The sequence below is a fragment of the Salmo salar genome, chromosome 10, assembly GCF_965601325.2.
Source record: "Salmo salar chromosome 10, fSalSal1, whole genome shotgun sequence".
In the NCBI taxonomy this organism is placed as follows: domain Eukaryota; kingdom Metazoa; phylum Chordata; class Actinopteri; order Salmoniformes; family Salmonidae; genus Salmo; species Salmo salar.
In genome coordinates, this window is record NC_138300.1 from 114,370,666 (window position 1) to 114,390,652 (window position 19,987).

General features: G+C 45.0%; 1 protein-coding gene across 1 annotated transcript in view; it reads right to left on the reverse strand.

Moving 5' to 3' along the window:
* Positions 1 to 19,987, reverse strand: part of lrriq1 (leucine-rich repeats and IQ motif containing 1) — a 50,329-nt gene that overhangs the window by 16,934 nt on the left and 13,408 nt on the right. The window contains exons 11-23 of the mRNA XM_045688450.2: positions 19,563 to 19,756; positions 17,384 to 17,511; positions 16,189 to 16,262; positions 14,843 to 14,936; positions 10,620 to 10,796; positions 8,111 to 8,626; positions 7,551 to 7,743; positions 6,681 to 6,806; positions 6,020 to 6,127; positions 4,645 to 4,778; positions 4,389 to 4,460; positions 4,112 to 4,200; positions 2,939 to 3,040 (exon numbers count right to left, since the gene is read on the reverse strand). Coding sequence (XP_045544406.2) covers positions 2,939 to 3,040; positions 4,112 to 4,200; positions 4,389 to 4,460; positions 4,645 to 4,778; positions 6,020 to 6,127; positions 6,681 to 6,806; positions 7,551 to 7,743; positions 8,111 to 8,626; positions 10,620 to 10,796; positions 14,843 to 14,936; positions 16,189 to 16,262; positions 17,384 to 17,511; positions 19,563 to 19,756 — 2,007 coding nt within the window. The remainder of the gene's footprint in view (positions 1 to 2,938; positions 3,041 to 4,111; positions 4,201 to 4,388; positions 4,461 to 4,644; positions 4,779 to 6,019; positions 6,128 to 6,680; positions 6,807 to 7,550; positions 7,744 to 8,110; positions 8,627 to 10,619; positions 10,797 to 14,842; positions 14,937 to 16,188; positions 16,263 to 17,383; positions 17,512 to 19,562; positions 19,757 to 19,987) is intronic.

Genomic DNA, 19,987 nt, shown 5'->3' on the forward strand with positions numbered 1-19,987 from the left:
TTTTTGCCAGTCCTGTCTCGTCCAGCGACGGTGGGTTTGTGTCCATAGGCGACGTTGATGCCGGTCAATGTCTAGTGAGGACCTGCCTTACAACAGGCCTACAAGCCCTCAGTCCAGCCTCTCTCAGCCAATTGTGCACAGTCTGAGAACTGATGGAGGGATTGTGCGTTCCTGGTGTAACATGGGCAGTTGTTGTTGCCATCCTGTACCTGTCCCGCAGGTGTGATGTTCTGATGTACCGATCCTGTGCAGGTGTTGTTACACGTGGTCTGCCACTGCGAGGACGATCAGCTGTCTGTTCTGTCTCCCTGTAGCGCTGTCTTAGGCGTCTCACAGTACAGACATTGCAATTTATTGCCCTGGCCACATCTGCAGTCCTCATGCCTCCTTGCAGCATGCCTAAGGCACGTTCACACAGATAAGCAGGGACCCTGGGCATCTTTCTTTTGGTGTTTTTCAGAGTCAGTAGAAAGGCCTCTTTAGTGTCCTAAGTTTTCATAACTGTGACCTTAATTACCTACCGTCTGTAAGCTGTTAGTGTCTTAATGACCGTTCCACAGGTGCATGTTCATTAATTGTTTATGGTTCATTGATCAAGTATGGGAAACAGTGTTAAAACCCTGTACAATGAAGATCTGTGAAGTTATTTGGATTTTTACGAATTATCTTTGAAGGACAGGGTCCTGAAGGACAGGGTTTAGACATTATATTTTAAATGGTGTCAGCATCATTTTATTTTCATACATTTTTTTGTAGAATGTCCTTTTAAAAACTCACCAGAACTGAGATTCTCAGGCCATCTACAGTACATAACAATTATCCCCCCGCCCCCTCACACTGCTACAACATTTTTCAGGGCCTGGTCAAAAGTCAAAAGTAGTGTACTATATAGGAAATAAAGGGCCATTTCAAACACAGCCTTGGACTCAGGAGTTGACTCCCCTGTTCCGAACCTCCTCCCCGTGCCCCTCCTCACCCCATCTCCCCCCTCCCCACCTCCTCATTGGGTTTCTGATCTGACTTAGGGGAACCCTGTAAAAAGCATAACCCAAAACCACTGGGGTTCTGGACTGGAGCAGCTCCCGCTGCCTTTTTACAGGGGCCTGGGCTAGGCTGTTGGGTGGCTGGAGTAGAGGCGTGGTAACCGGGGTCTGGCTCTAGGTCAGTGGGGTTTCTGGGTCTCTCTCCATCGGCTGGCTGGCCTGGGCTGGGTTGCCTCCCCTCTCCTCTGCCTCCCCTGGTGCTGACCTGTGGAAAGCACCCCCTCAGATCCATCCCCATCCCCAGCTAGCGCCCCGGGCTCAGCCAGCCAGCCCAGCCGGAGCTCCCCGGCAGGGGCTAACGTTTCAGGCTTCGAGTCAAGCCCCTTCTGGAGGTGATTAGCCCCAAACCCATGACAGATTCTTTCCGAGATATCCGACGCGGCGTGTTTATTTTATCCAGGCTCTTTGTGTGGATGTGCTGGACATGAGTAACCCACTTGAAATGGGTATCGGCTTACATACCCGGAGAGAGGGGAGCAGGGCCGGGGAGCTGCCGCAAAGTGTTTCATGAAAGGAGGAAAAAATATTTCCCCTCTCTCTTTTTGGACCTATCTGTATTGTTAAAGTGTATTGGCCTGGTCTGTGTGGGCAGATGGTGCATGGAGGGAGAGAGAAGTACATAGAGTCTAGTCCACCCTGCCACCCCCCCTCCCATCCCCACTAACCACTTTTCTCCATACTTTTTACCAGCACCTTTTCTTCTCAACCCACTCACCACCAACCCCACCCCACCACAACAAACCCACCCACCTAGCCTCGCTACCCCAACAAACCAACTCACCCATCTAGCCTCCCTTCCCCAACAAACCAACTCACCCATCTAGCCTCCCTTCCCCAACAAACCAACTCACCCATCTAGCCTCCCTTCCCCAACAAACCAACTCACCCATCTAGCCTCCCTTCCCCAACAAACCAACTCACCCATCTAGCCTCCCTTCCCAAACAAACCAACTCACCCACCTAGCCTCGCTACCTTAACAAACCAACTCACCCACTTAGCCTCCCTTGCCCAACAAACCAACTCACCCATCTAGCCTCCCTTCCCCAACAAACCAACTCACCCATCTAGCCTCCCTTCCCCAACAAACCAACTCACCCATCTAGCCTCCCTTCCCCAACAAACCAACTCACCCATCTAGCCTCCCTTCCCAAACAAACCAACTCACCCACCTAGCCTCGCTACCTTAACAAACCAACTCACCCACCTAGCCTCGCTACCTTAACAAACCAACTCACCCACTTAGCCTCCCTTCCCCAAAAAAACAACTCACCCTCCTAGCCTCGCTACCCCAACAAACCCACCAACCAACCAACTCACCCAAACCAAGAGACTACTACTACCCCCACAAAACGACTTATGTCTAAGACAAGAGGTCTTCAGTTTGTTCAGTCTGGAACCCCTCAGTGCCCTACCTCCCCAGTACTTAACTCAATTTCACACTTCAAGTCATCTACAAAGCCCTGCTGAAACACAATCATCTTGTTTATCATCCGTCATCCCAAACTACTTCATGTCCCACTATTTACCACCGTTCATGTGCCTTCAATTTGGTCACCGGTCTGTAATCTCTAAGCGTTTCTATTTAATACACGAAGCAGTCGTACTTACTTCCTCCAGATAGTAAACGTCTCATATTGAAAGCACTAAAACACACACATACATAAGCATGGCTCTATGAGCTGTAGTATACATTTGTGGGGGATTGAAGTATGCTGCATCACGTACATTTTGATCCGAAAAAAATACATAAAAATTGTCACCATCTCATTTAAGGTTAATGAGGTAGCTTAAATGCATGGTAATATGCAGTACAGTTGGCTGGGCTAGGTTTGCCTCAGCTCAGTAATGTGATAAGACTATATTACTGTAGTGTCTAGTGTTGTCTGAGTCCTACCTTTTATGTAGTCTCTCCTCTCTGGAGAGGGCTTCTTTGGAGCTTCCATAGGGGCATGCTGGTTGCTATGGTTCCTGAAAAGGGCCAGGCGTACAGTTGGGTCTAGAAGAAAGAAAGAAAGAAAGAAAGAGAGAGAGAGAGAGAGAGAGAGAGAGAGAGAGAGAGAGAGAGAGAGAGAGAGAGAGAGAGAGAGAGAGAGAGAAAAAAAAAGAGAGAGAGAGAGAGAGAGAGAGAGAGAGAGAGAGAGAGAGAATGAGAGAAAGAAAGAGAGAGACAGTGCGAGAGAGAGAGAAAAAAAGAGAGAGACAGTGAGAGAGAGAGAGAGAGAGAAAGAAAGAGAGAGACAGTGAGACAGAGAGAGAGAGAATGAGAGACAGTGAGAGAGAGAATGAGAGAGAGAGAAAGAAAGAGAGAGAGAGTGAGACAGAGAGAGAATGAGAGAGACAGAATGAGAGAGAAAGAGAGCGAATGAGAGAAAGAGAGAGAGAGTCTAACATTAAACCCACAGCATCCAGACAAGAACCTTTGGGTTCTGGATAAACTCACAGCAGAGACCCTTCATGACATGCAGAGAGCCTAACACTATGCATTCACTACTTGGGCAGATGACCGTTGATACAAGCCTGTGTGGCAGACAGAGAGAAAGATAACTGGATCTAGCGCTCTGGTACTGTATCCTGATCAACGACCAGCCTCACTCTGTCTGTCCACTCTACTTGGACGTGGCACTACTACCGACCCGACGACCGACCAGTGTTTGAGGTGAGGTCACATTTCGGTGTAGCCGTGATAACCCATGCAGAGTAATGAAAACTGTCTCTGGGACGATGGCTCGGAGAGAGCGTCTGGTTGGTTGGAAATAAGGGAAGGGAAAGCCACCGGTTGGTTTGGTTAATTTCCTGTAAGGGCTCTCTGACTGGGGCCAATAGGAGATGACAGGGCCAGACCTCTGTTACCTCTGCTGTCTGTTACGGCTGATTAACATACACAAGGAGGAAAGGCTCAATGCTGCTAGCGTGGCAATATAGTTAAAAAAATAGAGGAGAAAGGAGAGCCTAGACGAGGTAGGTTCTAGGGGGGTTTGGTTCAGTAATAGTTGCTCAAGCCAGTTGAACATCTGTAAATAGTAAATAGATTCCAAATGTAAATAAACTTCAACTGATTTATGCAGACCCAATAGTTTTCTCTGCCTCTGCTTCTTAGACTTCATCTTCTGAGCTCTCTTCAGCATCATCAGAGCAGTGTGGCTGTCTCTGAACCCCCTGGGGAGACAATGACACACATGTCACACGCTGAATCTAAAACATCCTCACTACAACACTCACACACTGACAGTGACAAACAGCTTTTGTCCCATTAGGGTACAGCATACAGGACAGAGTTCGGGATTTTGTTCTAAATTTGGCAGAAATGTACCCAAAATATTCCCCCTCTTTGCAACTCTACTAACCACTCCTCCAGAATCTTCTCTGATCTCTCAGAAAGACCACTGAGCCCTGACGTGGAGACAGGAGATTTAGTTCTGAAATAAATTGGAGGAAAAAAACACTCTCAATCTTGATCCTATTTGGAAACAATAGTTTATGAAGGCACTTTCATTGGTGATTAGTAAGGAAGCAAGCCTTCACTTGTGGCATCCATGTTGGCTTTGTGAGAACTACCTAGATGAAAATGTGTCGGCCATGACGGCTCAATCAGTTTCCTACCTGCTGATGCTGTCAAGGGAAACTCTATGCTCAGCAGGCTCTGCTCTCTCCCCACCCATCCAGGCCTGCTTGGGCTTCCACAGAAGAACAGGTGGGCTGGTCTGCTGGTTGGCATCTGGATGATTCAGAGGACGCTGAAATACACAGTCAGAAGAGAGAAGGTTGTTATCATGTACTGTAGCATTATATCAAAGAAGAAACGTGTTCAGGTGTTCTTAATGTTTTGTAATGGCAACAGGAGTGATAGTCAGCTAATCATGAAGAACAGACTATTATTGACCCTGGCACTATGGGTGCAAGCCCAGTGCTTCCCCTAATTAATAGGAAATGTGAGGATCGAACACCTAAAACACAACCTTCCAGAAGTTTGCCCTTTTCTAAATGGTCTAAATGAGAAAAGGAATTACAAAGTGTACACTAAGATCCAGCATTTCCATTCCCAGAAGACCCTAAAGTCAAAGTCACAACTTAAGTAGTCTTAAAAACATTTGAAAAACCTCTCCCTCCTCTCTGTCGAAGTGGTAAATTGTTTAAATAGTTTATCCCTTTGGAGATCACGTTAGCTAGTGTTAAAACATTAAGGCCTGCCCGGCCTGGAGGCAGCTGCCTCCTTCAGTGAGCGCCAAGCAGAGCGGCTAGCTAAGGTGATATAGAGTCCTGCCTGCAACGCTCATCCAAAGCAAAGAGCCAGGGAGAGATATCTAAGGAAAGAGCCAGGGAGAGATATCTAAGGAAAGAGCCAGGGAGAGATATCTAAGGAAAGAGCCAGGGAGAGATATCTAAGGAAAGAGCCAGGGAGAGATATCTAAGGAAAGAGCCAGGGAGAGATATCTAAGGAAAGAGCCAGGGAGAGATATCTAAGCAAAGAGCCAGGGAGAGATATCTAAGGAAAGAGCCAGGGAGAGATATCTAAGGAAAGAGCCAGGGAGAGATATCTAAGCAAAGAGCCAGGGAGAGATATCTAAGGAAAGAGCCAGGGAGAGATATCTAAGGAAAGAGCCAGGGAGAGATATCTAAGGAAAGAGCCAGGGAGAGATATCTAAGGAAAGAGCCAGGGAGAGATATCTAAGGAAAGAGCCAGGGAGAGATATCTAAGGAAAGAGCCAGGGAGAGATATCTAAGGAAAGAGCCAGGGAGAGATATCTAAGGAAAGAGCCAGGGAGAGATATCTAAGGAAAGAGCCAGGGAGAGATATCTAAGGAAAGAAAAAGGGCCCTGGCTCGTGTGAAAAATGACATCTGCTGATGCATAGGGTATTTCAGGCCTCCTAAAAGTAATTGTGTTTTTCAAGGTAATACATTTGAGGATTAATCAGTGAGAGTTGTGGTGGAGGACTTTTTTCTTTTTGGGGGGGGGGTTCAGTGCTGTGTGTTACCTTTGGACCAAGCAGCTGGTCTGGGAATGGAGGAGAATGAAGGAGGGTTTTGGGAGGTGAATCGTCAGACAGCAGAGAAGTCATCATCCAGTCTCTCTCTAGTGCCATCTATTTACAAGCCAAAGGAGATGAGAATCACCTTTAGTGTGAAACAACAACATTAACAGACTACAGTACTGGACATCAAGGTTTTTCTATTCCCTCCAAGGGTTTGGTGGTGACTTCTTCAAAGTAAACAGCAGATCATCATGTGATAGAGGTTTTGTTTTGTTTAAATATTTGAGATGAGTGCTTCACACACGCATGCACGCACACATGCGAACGAACACACACACAGACACTACATAGACACATTCTCAAGTGGATGGTATTTGAAGAGGACAGAGGGCAAGTGAACTTGTGGATGATGAAAGAATAGCTAAAATGCCATTCATCATGTAGAATCTTCCAGTTTCCCCTGGCCTCAGTATAATGGGCAGTGTTCTTTAATAATCCTAATCCCCAGGGAATAGCTGAGTGGATGAGTGAGAGGAGTAGGGGAAAGGGGAAACGTGCCTGTCTCCATTTTTCTGGGGGGCAAGGTCAACTTGATAGGGGGTTTGAGGTCCAGACCAGTCAACCCAGAGAGAGTCAGTCTGTGAAGTTTGTACCTACTGCCTACCTCATCAAAGACAAATTCATCCAGGTTCACCTCCTCGAAGGCCTCGTGATCTCCGGGGTTGAAGCCCCGAGCCTGGGCCAGAGCAGCAGCCAGCCTCCTCCTCAGAGCGAAGCCTCTCCAAACCGCCTGGAGGAACGAAGGTACCAGAGGAAGAGCCATGAATCACAGACAAAGTTAAATATTGTGTGTTATCCCATTAGGAAGATAAAACACGTTAACCTCTGTTTAATTGCTGAGTGATCTGCTGTTTGAACTCTATGTGACTTGGGCGCTAGGAGACTAATGGAGCGCCAGCAAGGGTTCTAAATCCTCAGAATTCCCAAAGGAATGACTTCACAATGTGAGCGGTGCTGGAATCTGGAATCCTCACCGCTCCCACTACTGCAAAATTTGATTAATCATTTTATCCCCCCACTGCCAAAGACTCCTCAAGGGCCCATCAAGTACAGAGAGAGAGAGGGGGGAGAGAGGGATGGGAGAGGAGGAGAAAAGGGGAGAGAGAGGAGAGGGGACGTTTCAAGAGAGGTGTCAGGTAGAATGTTTGATCTATTGAATCATAGGATAACCAAATTAAGCCTCAATATCATATAAGATCTGGACATATCTTTATTATTAACAAAAAATATATATTCTCAGAAACATGTTACTGGACCTCTATGACAAATGAGAAATTAAATTTCTATAAAAACGGATCAACTCAAACTATCTATTTGTGGGGTTGATCGAAGTATGACAACGATTTCTGAGTAGACAGTCATGTATTTCCATAAAACCGGTTGAAAAAAACCTGTCAGCACGGCCAGTCTAATAGTTATGATAAAGAGTTCAAGGAAGTCACTCGCAGCCCAGTTTCCTGTGACCCTGACTTACCTGGATGGCAGTTGCAGCGTAATCTGGTTCCAGACGGCTCTGCTCTGACCCAGTATGGCCGGGTCCTGTGTCTACTCTTCCCCTCGCTCTTCCCCTTCTTCCTCCTTGCCCCTCTCCTGGAGGTGGACGCAGCTGGATCCTCTGACGTCCTCTGTGTCCTCTCCAGTGACGCTGGATCACCACAGCTGCCATGCTGCTCCGAAAAAAGACACAAAAAGAGATACATAATGATATCATACCCTCAGTCTCTTTGACCATGGGTGCGTCTGAAATAGCACCCTATTCCCTATGGTACATAGGTTGCCATTTAGGACGCAACACACACATTTATTTCTGTCCAAACATCTGGCTTGCAGAGACTCCAGAAGAGGAATCCAGCCTGTCTCGAACAAGCTTATATCAAAGATACAGCCCTCTTAATGATAACTGTGTGTCAGAGTGAATATGATGTTCAACATCGATCAACTGGAGAACACTCTAATGATGACAAATGCTCATTGGCAGAAACTAATAAAAGTAGAGAAACTATGAAAGAATTCATGAGTGAGGGAACACTTTACGTTTTGAGGTCCAGCTTGATGTGAGCTTTGGGGAAGGGTGAACTGCTGGGCTTGGCAGTGGCATGGGACGTTTTTTCCTCAGAGAAGGTAGAGCTGGAACAGGTGTAGCTAGCTGGCGTTGCTGGCTTCAACTCGGGCCTAGTGGACACAGTCCCTAGACTGCTGATGGATCTGTATGCTGGGGGCTGAAGCAGCTTTTCACTGTTGTCATTGGCTGGGCTGATGAGGGGAACCACATGTGGCCAGGTGTTTGTGTTTCCACAGGACTTCTTTTCAGGTTGCTTCCTGTTCGTGACACTCGTGACACCACCATGTCTGTCCATACCCTCTACGTCAGACTTTTCGGCAGGGATCCTGCTAACCCTGGCAGTGTCACTCCTGTGACCGTCATCCTGTATGTCGGTGATGCTGGTGTCTCCATATTCGTGAGCGTATCTGTGCTCCTCAGCCAGCTGTACAGCTTCATCATGGAGCTGGAGGGAGCGCCTCAAAGCATCCAGGGGAGGGAGAGCACCGCTGCGCACACACAAACACACGTTCATATGAAGATCACATAAGTCGATTTTGGATGTCGTTCTAGGTTTGGTAACATACATTCCGTCCTCTCTCATACAAGGCCTACTAGATAAGCAATGGCTAACGTAGATACAAACGTCTGATGAATACCTACAAAAACAACAACACCTTTTTCATATTTGATCACCTAGTATCTGCATTGAAAAAATGGCTTACTTTTGGGCTGCAACAGGCTTGCCTTCACAGAGGGTGTATGGGTGTCAGTTCTGTAATCCCATATAATGTCTCTTTCATAGAGGGGATTAAGTTGGTACAAAGCCACCTCAATGGAAACTTAACGAGTCTATTAGCAACGCTTGGATCCGCTTCCCCCAATCTATCTAAGGCCCTCAGGGCTACTCAGGGCTACTGGGTACAAAATATACAACCATACACGGCCTGCCCACTAGCCCGAACAAGCCTTCACAATGCCCCTGCTATTCAACTAGAAGGGGGGTAAAGAGGGTGACCATATAGACAGTGACCTCGATTTCTCCTCCTCGTACCTGCCAGTTCACCACAAGGTCGAGGGAAAGGTGTATAACAGTAAAGGAAAACGGTGAATAGTCGGTAAGGGAGAAAATATACACGTTTTTGTATCTTAAAGTCCCATTTAAGGTTGGATAAATAATCATTTATGCTATTAAACAATGAAGTTCATATTGTTTTGGCGGAGTGAAATGGGACCTGTGGAGAGCAGTTACATGAGGGGAAGTCAAATACCTGCTGCCCTGGGGCTACTAGCTATAGCAGTTCAAGCAATACCGTACCTTCAGGCTCTGATCAGGCCCTACACCCAAACAAGGGCACTCCGTTCATCCACCTCTGGCCTGCTCGCCTCCCTACCTCTGAGGAAGCACAGTTCCCGCTCAGCCCAGTCAAAACTGTTCGCTGCTCTGGCACCCCAATGGTGGAACAAGCTCCCTCACGACGCCAGGACAGCAGAGTCAATCACCACCTTCCGGAGACACCTGAAACCCCACCTCTTTAAGGAATACCTGGGATAGGATAAAGTAATCCTTCTAACCCCCCCCTTAAAAGATTTAGATGCACTATTGTAAAGTGGTTGTTCCACTGGATATTATAAGGTGAATGCACCAATTTGTAAGTCGCTCTGGATAAGAGCGTCTGCTAAATGACTTAAATGTAAATGTAAGCACATGATGGAACTGGAATGATACATTTTAATGGAAACTAACTGGGATTCATTCAGAAAGGTACTTCGACCCCATTTACACTATGTGAAATGAGGACGGCAATGTAACATTGCAGATAGGCCTATTTTTGTGTTTAGTCAAATCCGTCAATACACATAGAAACTTATAGAGAGAGTAAGGACATTTCAGATGAAATACCTTTAATTTCTCTCGACAGTGTTGTAAAACTTTACACAGCAGGGTAAACCCCAGGATGTCTACATAATTTTACCAGCTTTACTAGACAGGCCTGAGCCACAGCCAGACTCTTCACCTCTCTAGACCTTGTCTGGCCCTGGGTCGAGACTTGAGCCAGGGGTTAACTGGCTGCGGTGGTCCCTGCCCTGCCCCCAGAAAGGCCCATTGTCCAACGCCCAGAGGGGGTGCATGGAGCATGGACGGGGTGGAGAGGAGCGCACTGTGGTCCCCCCTGAGCCATGGGACTCCTTGGTCTCACCCATACCACTAGACACCACTGCGTTTCATCTTTTGTGAAACATAATTATGGTGAGGTCAGAAAGATAAGCTGAGGGTTGACCACTGGTCTATATGTTGGTGGTCTGGTCTGTCTAGGGGTGTCCGTAAAGACTAGTGTCCTCAAACTACTTACAAAAACAGCTAAACATTGCCTTTCAGCTTTGGACACCCTGTGTATCAGTTATGCTAATAATACTAATATGCAGGTTAGAGTTTGTCTGTATGATGTTGCTATCCTACAGCAGAAAAGCTGACGAGAGTCTGTAGTAAGCTGCATTAACCTGAGTTGTGCTGTGTGGCTGTGCTGCAGTGTGTGGAGCTGCTGGAGCTGTGCCTGACAGAAAGCTAGAAAGCTGTTCTGAGGCAGCAGGGCCCTGACTAGACCAGGACCAGGAGAGGAGCCGACAGGCTGCCCGTCTATGGCCTGTAGACCCGGCACAGACCTCTGCAGACTGGACCTGTGGAAGATAACATTGTGGGTTAATCAATAAAGATCATCGCTGGATGCTATAGCATAGTAGGGTTTAATTCAAAAAGTCATGTCCTATACTCCAAAAAGTCTACAACTATTCAGGGTGACAATTGCAGTCAGTAAATTTATTTAAAAAATCTCGACACTAACTATACCGGCATGTAACTCCAATGTAATAAACACCTACGTTTTAGGCCCTGTCATGTAAAGTGCTCTCCATATTCTAAAACACTGGGCTTCTAAAACACTAAATTGATACATGTGTCACGCCCTGACCATAGAGAGCCCTTGGTTCTCTATGGTGTAGTAGGTCAGGGCTTGACTAGGGGGTGATCTAGTATATCTATTTCTATGTTGGTGCTAATGTGGTTCCCAATTAGAGGCAGCTGTTTATCGTTGCCTCTGATTGGGAACCATATTTAGGTAGCTATTTCCCCACCTGTGTTTTGCGGGATATTGATTGTTAGTGTGTTTGGGTACTACGTCCTCATGGTCTTTGTAAGTTTTGTTAGTTTCACTTAAATAAATATGTGGAACTATACTCACGCTGCGCCTCGGTCCGCTCATTTCCAAGACCATGACAACATAACACAATTACATATTCAACATTGTTAAAGTAGGAATTGTGAATGATCCTGGATTTGATTTGAACTCAAACTGATTATAAAAAATGTAAAGGGTAACCCATTTTCTGAACTGACAAAGTTCAAATTGAATTGCCCCCAACTCGGATGTCTAAAGTGTACTATGATGTGCCAGTGGATAGCCTCAGCTTGTTGTATCCAATAGTTTGGCAGAGAAGTCCTTAGGCAGAGCAGATACACCTCCTCGAGAGAGCGAACAGGGATAAAATGAGTTTGACATTTCAGGCCCAGCAGAATCAAAGCCATTTTCCTCCATGCGAAACAAGAAGTATGTTAGAGTCTTGATTTTCTCAAAGCAGAAGAATGTGATGACATGTTGAGCTGCAGATGAAAGACTTTGGGGCTTCAGGCTCTGGTTTTCTTTGTTTTTGTTGTTATTTTCCTTTTTTCCTCAACCACTAAAAGAGTGAGTGACTTAAGTTGTATCCAATGTATCCCAAATGGCTCCCTATTCCCTATGTAGTGCACTGGTCAAAAAGTAGTGCACTACATAGGGAATAGGGTGCCATTTGGGACGCAAACCTTAAGCTGAAGCAGCTGATGGTGGCCTGGCTGTGCTGTGAGGGGGATGGCTGCTGAGCTGTGTGTCTATGGGAGAGAGAGGTAACACCGGCCTGAGGCTAAGGATGTGCAAGCTGAGGAATCCCAAAAAATGTGCCAGCAGAGAAAATGGTCTCCAAAGCAAACTGCATGGCCAAATGTGGTCAATCGATGCCAATGTGAAAATGTAGAAAGAAACACATTAGGAAACGCATACAGTATTACTGAGCCGTGACAATTTACAAATAGAGTAAACTTATACAGTATGAATGTTTTCTGTGATATGACTAATCTTTATCTGTAACTAATCTGTAATTATTAGTCTTTATGAAATGTTTAAATGTGAAAGTGTACTTAGAAACAACAACTACTACTAACCTAAAGCAATTTATGTTCACAATAAATGTTTGGTTAGTATTTGCTTCTGGTCATTTTACCACAGGCGCCGTTGCTGTCAATAGGAGCCTAAATCCAATACAAAATGTGCCAAAAGGATGGGAGCCTTTAGTTTAGTTCATCAACATCAGGCGTAAATCTGGCTTAAAATATCCTAAAGAATGATGGTGGGGCAAGAACTCGCTGAACTCCCTGTACTGTGCCTCAAACATGACTCTAGGTCACAGGTTGTGCAGTCCACTGTCAGAGTAATGGGGTTTTGATGGGCCCCACCTCAACCTCTCTAACACACACACACACACACACACACACACACACACACACACACACACACACACACACACACACACACACACACACACACACACACACACACACAAGGATTAGATTCCAGCCCTACAGGCTTGTCGTCTGGCCGACCGGACCCTCTTGTAACGAAGCATAAACCATAATAAAGCCTTGATCCTCACATGAGCTCATTGACGTGAGGTGGGCACACACAATGCCTTTCATGGTTAAATGTTTTTGGGTGGAAAAAAACATGCTTTGCAATTACGTGCCACTGGTTATTTGTGTTTAACGTACAAGGTTCAAATGAAAGAACTCAGGAAATTAGCTTAAAATATGTCAGAATGCTGAGCATTTTTGACCTGCTTGGCTCATTTGAATAAATGTATTTATTAAGCGGAACCTATAGACGTGGACATGCAGCTCCTTCTCTCTCTAACAATACAATGTTCCATCCTGGTCCTAGCTAGGCTCTCCAGCTGAGTCCTTCCCTCCATCCTATCCGTCTTTGTCTCTCTCCGGTTCGAACCTAACCCAACCTGGCTCTATATATTTCATTTAGTGAAGACTTCCTTGAAAACACAGGCTCTTAAAAGAGGTCTGATTAATCAGGCGGAGTGCTATCTTCTTCCCCTGGCTCAGGGCTGCTGGAAGTGTATTTCTTAGCAATCTCCATTTGGTGCTTTAGTTTAGTCGGTGTTATCGCTGGACTGGGATGAAAGGGCCAGGGGGAGAGTGGGGAAATACAGGGGGCTAATTCCACTGTTGGCATTGGAGGTTAGGTAAAGTTCATTGGGAATATTTATTCTCCATTGAGGCTAACGGTGGGGCACCCCAGGTAATAGAAACCCATATATCTGGGTGGGTGCTGACTGCAAAAATGTATGTAGATAGAATGCATCATGATGTGGTGTACAGTACTACTACTGGTTGATTATAATAAATATTCAGATATACAGTAGAGGTAGTGAAAAATAAGTGTGTTAATCATGGTTCTTTTAAGTGTTTGCTCAGTGGCACGTTTTTTACATGACTTGGGAGAGGAAAGGGTAGTAGGCTACTGGTATTATTAAATCCTGTCGTAACAGTTCTTGAGAGATCCAGGCATCATCTTTTAGGCTAATGCTATGACTAGACGGACCTTAAAATGTTCAAAAAAATATTTGTCATTTCACACTTCATAAAAGTTATGCATGGTTTGTCGGTCATAAACTGTTAAGACCACTAATGACCGCGTGTAATGCTGAAATGATGAAATCTAGCTAGACTACCGGTAATTGAAGTTAAGTGCTCTAGCTAGCACACATTTTTCATATCAACTCATTTGGACCCACTTAAATGTACATGAGGAAAATGTTTTGGCGCTGTAAGTGAATGAGCAAATTGACATTGAAAACTTAATAGATTTTTCCGTTGAATAAATATTTTGGGAGCTACTGACACTCAGTGCTACAGAGGTTGCGCGACTGCGCGGTGCGGATATCGCTGGCACATTGGCTAATCCAATAGCATTCCCAGATTGCTAGGCTAATCCTGGGATGTGGACAGGAAGCTCTTGTGTTCTGGTGGAATGTTTATTCTACCTTAGTCACCACAGCCAACATCCTCCTCCAGACTGGGCTCACGTTCTGCGACAGGAGGGATGATATGAAATGGCTTGGCATTCCCGTTGGTATGTAACCTAACTTCTCACATCCGCCCCAGCAGGGATATTCCAAGCAAAGCTAGAGAAGTTAATTGTGTCTGTCTGTCTCTCTACAAAGCCATTTTAAAATCATACATTTTTCAACTAATCGTTGCAATGTTGATGACTGGGAATGTATTGTATGTACCACAGGAGGTTGGTGGCGCATTAATTGGGGAGAACGGCTCGTGGTAATGACTGGAGTGGAATTAGTGGAATGGTATCAAATACATCAAACACATGGTTTCCAGATGTTTGATGCCATTCCATTTGCTCCGTTCTGGCCATTATTATAAGGCGTTCTCCCCTCAACAGCCTCCACTGTTATGTACCCGTTATGATGCAGCGTCGAAGTACAGTGTTACCGAATAAGGTGATGTGTGTATAACAACATTGCTTTCTACCACGGGTGCATGCAACCCAGGGCTTGTCGCTCATACATATTCACATATTTTGTGTTTCTCATTGGGCTTGCCCTACCTCCACATGGTCTCTTGCTGAAGGGGATTCCCAGTGAGATGGACCTCTCGGAGGAGTGGACATCCCTGCAGACTCTCACACAGGTTCTGCAGCTCTACAACAGTCAGGCAGAGCAGCAAAGGCCTGAGCTTATGGTTTACATCGCACAGAGGCAGAGCAGCAGAGGCCTGAGCTTATGGTTTACATCGCACAGAGGCAGAGCAGCAGAGGCCTGAGCTTATGGTTTACATCGCACAGAGGCAGAGCAGCAGAGGCCTGAGCTTATGGTTTACATCGCACAGAGGCAGAGCAGCAGAGGCCTGAGCTTATGGTTTACATCACACAGAGGCAGTGCAGCAGAGGCCTGAGCTTATGGTTTTACATCGCACAGAGGCAGTGCAGCAGAGGCCTGAGCTTATGGTTTACATCACACAGAGGCAGAGCAGCAGAGGCCTGAGCTTATGGTTTACATCGCACAGAGGCAGAGCAGCAGAGGCCTGAGATTATGGTTTACATCGCACAGAGGCAGAGCAGCAGAGGCCTGAGCTTATGGTTTACATTGCACAGAGGCAGAGCAGCAGAGGCCTGAGCTTATGGTTTACATCGCACAGAGGCAGAGCAGCAGAGGCCTGAGATTATGGTTTACATCGCACAGAGGCAGAGCAGCAGAGGCCTGAGCTTATGGTTTTACATCACAGAGGCAGAGCAGCAGAGGCCTGAGCTTATGGTTTTACATCGCAGAGGCAGAGCAGCAGAGGCCTGAGCTTATGGTTTACATCGCAGAGGCAGTGCAGCAGAGGCCTGAGCTTATGGTTTTACATCGCACAGAGGCAGAGCAGCAGAGGCCTGAGCTTATGGTTTACATCGCACAGAGGCAGAGCAGCAGAGGCCTGAGATTATGGTTTTACATCACAGAGGCAGAGCAGCAGAGGCCTGAGCTTATGGTTTACATCGCACAGAGGCAGAGCAGCAGAGGCCTGAGATTATGGTTTTACATCGCAGAGGCAGTGCAGCAGAGGCCTGAGCTTATGGTTTTCACTGTCTATATATCACTATCGCTGGTACCTGATCTTGTTATGGAGACTGTATCTTTATCTACTGCTGGATCCCCTGACATTTACTGGATGGAGGTGCATCGCATTCCCCAGATGTGTGACATTATGCATATCGTAGACATAGGCATTACCATAGATCCACACTTAAAATGCTCCCTCCCACTCACATAGAGAGGCACATAGCAGAATAATATGAATGGAATAGCATGAAACTACAGTATGTAAATGACATAACAACATGACAACTGAAATATTTGGATCAAAAGTTTTTGGGACATCAAAAGTTACATTTTTTAAATAATAAACCATTACCTGAGAGGCAGTTGTCTCTGATGTCCAGCTTCTCCAGTGACACAAAATGACACAGTGATGGCAGTTGGGTTATACTGCAAAACACAAATTAAGAAAATACATGTAATACACTGTAATGGAAAACTGTAATTTATACAGTCATTTTAGGTATTATCAACAGTAAAAAAATAACTTGTTACTTCAGCATACTGTATATTATAGTGCATTTTGGGAAAAGTGCTGTATTTTGAATGATACTGTAATTCCACCCCACAGAAAACAGTATCTTTGGAGCGCCAAAAACCTTTTGACCATTAGTGGGTGAATGGTAATGCTGTTTCTGTCTCATTAACATATTTTGAGGTGTGCCTTGTAAGAGCCTATATTTGTTGCACCCATGACTGAGAATGCTGTACCAATTTAACTCCTATGTGGTTATAGTGCCCCATGACATTTAAAATGTATAGGGGACAGATTTGAGTGGCATCAAGACCTAAAACTTAAATGGTTGAGCATTTTGCCATGTCCTTCAGGTCTGTTTTGCTCTGTAGTTGCTGCCAGTTTGGAAGCCTTTATTAAGGCCTCTAGATGTGCAAATGATATAAAACATAAAATATTCATTAATGTACTGTAATGTGTAAACACTTTACCTAGTCCAATTACAGTAAAATACTGTGAAATACAAACCCCTCATCTCAATGAATTTCAATCATTCATCAATTCATTCATTCCGATTACAATAGCATTTACTTTTTTTACAGTATAATACAGTCAATTTTACAGTATTGTACTGTGAATCATTACAGAGTACTTGCTTTGATACCGTATTTATATTATAGTGGGTGCACTGTAATATGAAATACCGAAATTTACTCGCCACCGAGCTGCCTGCAAGATACTGTTAAATTCATGGCAACCCCTTTACCGATCATTCAGCAACATTACATTGGTTACATTGGTTTTCTTAAACCTTACAAATGTTATCACAAACACTGAATTACTTACATGTAGCTAGTACAATTTAAACTGGGCTAGTCATTGGCATTGGCTACATTGGATTTTTTTAAATCCTTTATTTAACCATAGAAGTCACATTGAGATTTACATATCCTTTTTTTTTTAAGTGAGCCCAGGCCAAGAGAGCAGCATACATATAGTTACACAACACAACATAAAACATGACAATGGCATCAGATGGAATGCCATGTGATGTTACCTGTTTTGGGCCCCAGAGAGGAGCTGCATCAGGGGGAGCCAGCAGGCTGTCAGGCCCTCCAGTGAGGAGATGCTGTTGTCCTCCAGATGGAGCTCCACCAGGAGGACCTGGTTCCTCAGACTGGGTAGCTGGGGGAAAGAGAAAGGGGCAGGAGGAAGGTAGAGAGACCGACAGCGACAGCGAGAGAGATAAGGAGAGAGACACAGAGAGACATAGAGAAAGATAAAGAAAGAAAGAGAGACAGAAAAAGAGAAAGAGAGAGTGATAGAGTGAGTTTACCCACAGTGGCAAGAAAAAGTATGTGAACCCTTTGGAATTACCTGGATTTCTGCATAAATTAGTCATACAATTTGATCTGATCTTCATCTTAGTCACAACAATAGACAAACACAGTGTGCTTAAACTAATAACACAAATTATTATATTTTTCATTTCCATATTGAATACATCATTTAAACATTCACAGTGTAGGTTGGAAAATGTATGTGAACCCCTAGGCTAATGACTTTTCCAAAAGATAATTGGAGTCAGGAGTCAGCTAACCTGGAGTCCAATCAATGGCACCACGGAAGAAGCCACTGCTGTCCAAAAAAAACATTGGCGCACATCTGAAGTTCACAAAAGAGCACCTGGATGCTCTACAGCTCTTCTGGCAAAATGTTCTGTGGACAGATTAAACTAAAGTTGAGTTGTTTGGAAGGAACACACAACACTATTTGTGGAGAAATAATGGCACAGCACACCAACATCAAAACCTCATCCCAACTGTAAAGTATGGTGGAGGGAGCATCATGGTTTGTGGCTACTTTGCTGCCTCAGGGCCTGGACAGCTTGCCATCATCAACAGAAAAATGAATTTCCAAGTTTATCAAGACATTTTGCAGGAGAATGTAAGGCTATCTGTCCGCCAATTGAAGCTCAACAGAAGTTGGGTGATGCAACAGGACAACGACCCAAAACACAGAGGTAAATCAACAACAGAATGGCTTCAACAGAAGAAAATACGCCTTCTGGAGTGGCCCAGTCAGAGTCCTGACCTCAACCCGATTTACAATGCTGTGGCATGACATCGAGAGCGGTTCACACCAGACAACGTAAGAATATTGCTGAACTGAAACAGTTTTGTAAAGATGAATGATCCAAAATTCCTCCTAACCGTTGTGCAGGTCTGATCCACAACTACAGAAAATGTTTGGTTGAGGTTAGTGCTGCCAAAGAAGGGTCAACCAGTTATTAAATCCAAGGGTTCACATACTTTTTCCACCCTGCAGTGTGAATGTTTACATGGTGTGTTCAATAAAGACATGAAAACGTATACTTGTTTGTGTGTTATTAGTTTAAGCGGACCGTGTGTCTATTGTTGTGACTTAGATGAAGATCAGATCAAATTTTATGACTAATTTATGCAGAAATCCAGATAATTCCAAAGGGTTCACATTCTTTTTTTTGCCACTGTAGCTACTGGTGCTGCTGACAGGTACTACTGGTGCTGCTGACAGGTACTTCTGGTGCTACTGACAGGTACTACTGGTGCTGCTGACAGGACCTACTGGTGCTGCTGACAGGACCTACTGGTGCTGCTGATATGTACTATTGGTGCTGCTGACAGGCACTACTGGTGCTGCTGACAGGCACTACTGGTGCTGCTGACAGGTACTATTGGTGCTGCTGATATGTACTACTGGTGCTGCTGATATGTACTACTGGTGCTGCTGATAGGTACTACTGGTGCTGCTGACAGGTACTACTGGTGCTGCTGATAGATACTACTGGTGCTGCTGATAGATACTACTAGTGCTGCTGATAGATACTACTAGTGCTGCTGATAGATACTACTGGTGCTGCTGATAGATACTACTGGTGCTGCTGATAGATACTACTGGTGCTGCTGATAGATACTACTGGTGCTGCTGATAGATACTACTGGTGCTGTTGATAGATACTACTGGTGCTGCTGATAGATACTACTGGTGCTGTTGATAGATACTACTGGTGCTGCTGATAGATACTACTGGTGCTGTTGATAGATACTACTAGTGCTGCTGATATTTTTCCTTATAATCCATCATGCAGGATTAATGTCGGTAGCACTTTAATTAGTTGAATCTACTACTTCCCTGGTAGTTAGGCCTACATGGTCTTAACTAACTATCATTGATATACTGACTATGTATTTTACCTCAGTGAGATTGTTTCCTGTCAGGTCCAGTGTGTTGAGCAGAGCACAGTTGTCCAGGCCCTCTACACTGGACAGATGGTTGTGAGACAAGTCCAGGTGTAGCAGCGTGTACACCTCTCTCAGTCCTCTAGTACTGATCAGCTGGTTGTGGTCCAACAATAACTTCTGCAGCCTCTTCAATGGCTCCAGACCACCTTTATAGGAGAAGAAGAAAAATAAAGAGAAAGAATTTTCCTTACATTAGTATGTTTCAGTATGTAAAGTAGTAGATAATGGCATGCTTTATTTGCATACCCAAAGAGTTATGGGGTAGAACAAAATCTGATTGTGGAACTGTGAGGGGTTGAAGTAGGATTCATATGAACCAAAGAAGATCTCATTTCAGTGTGTGGCCAAGGTTACCGTTTTAGTAACGTTCAAAGCTA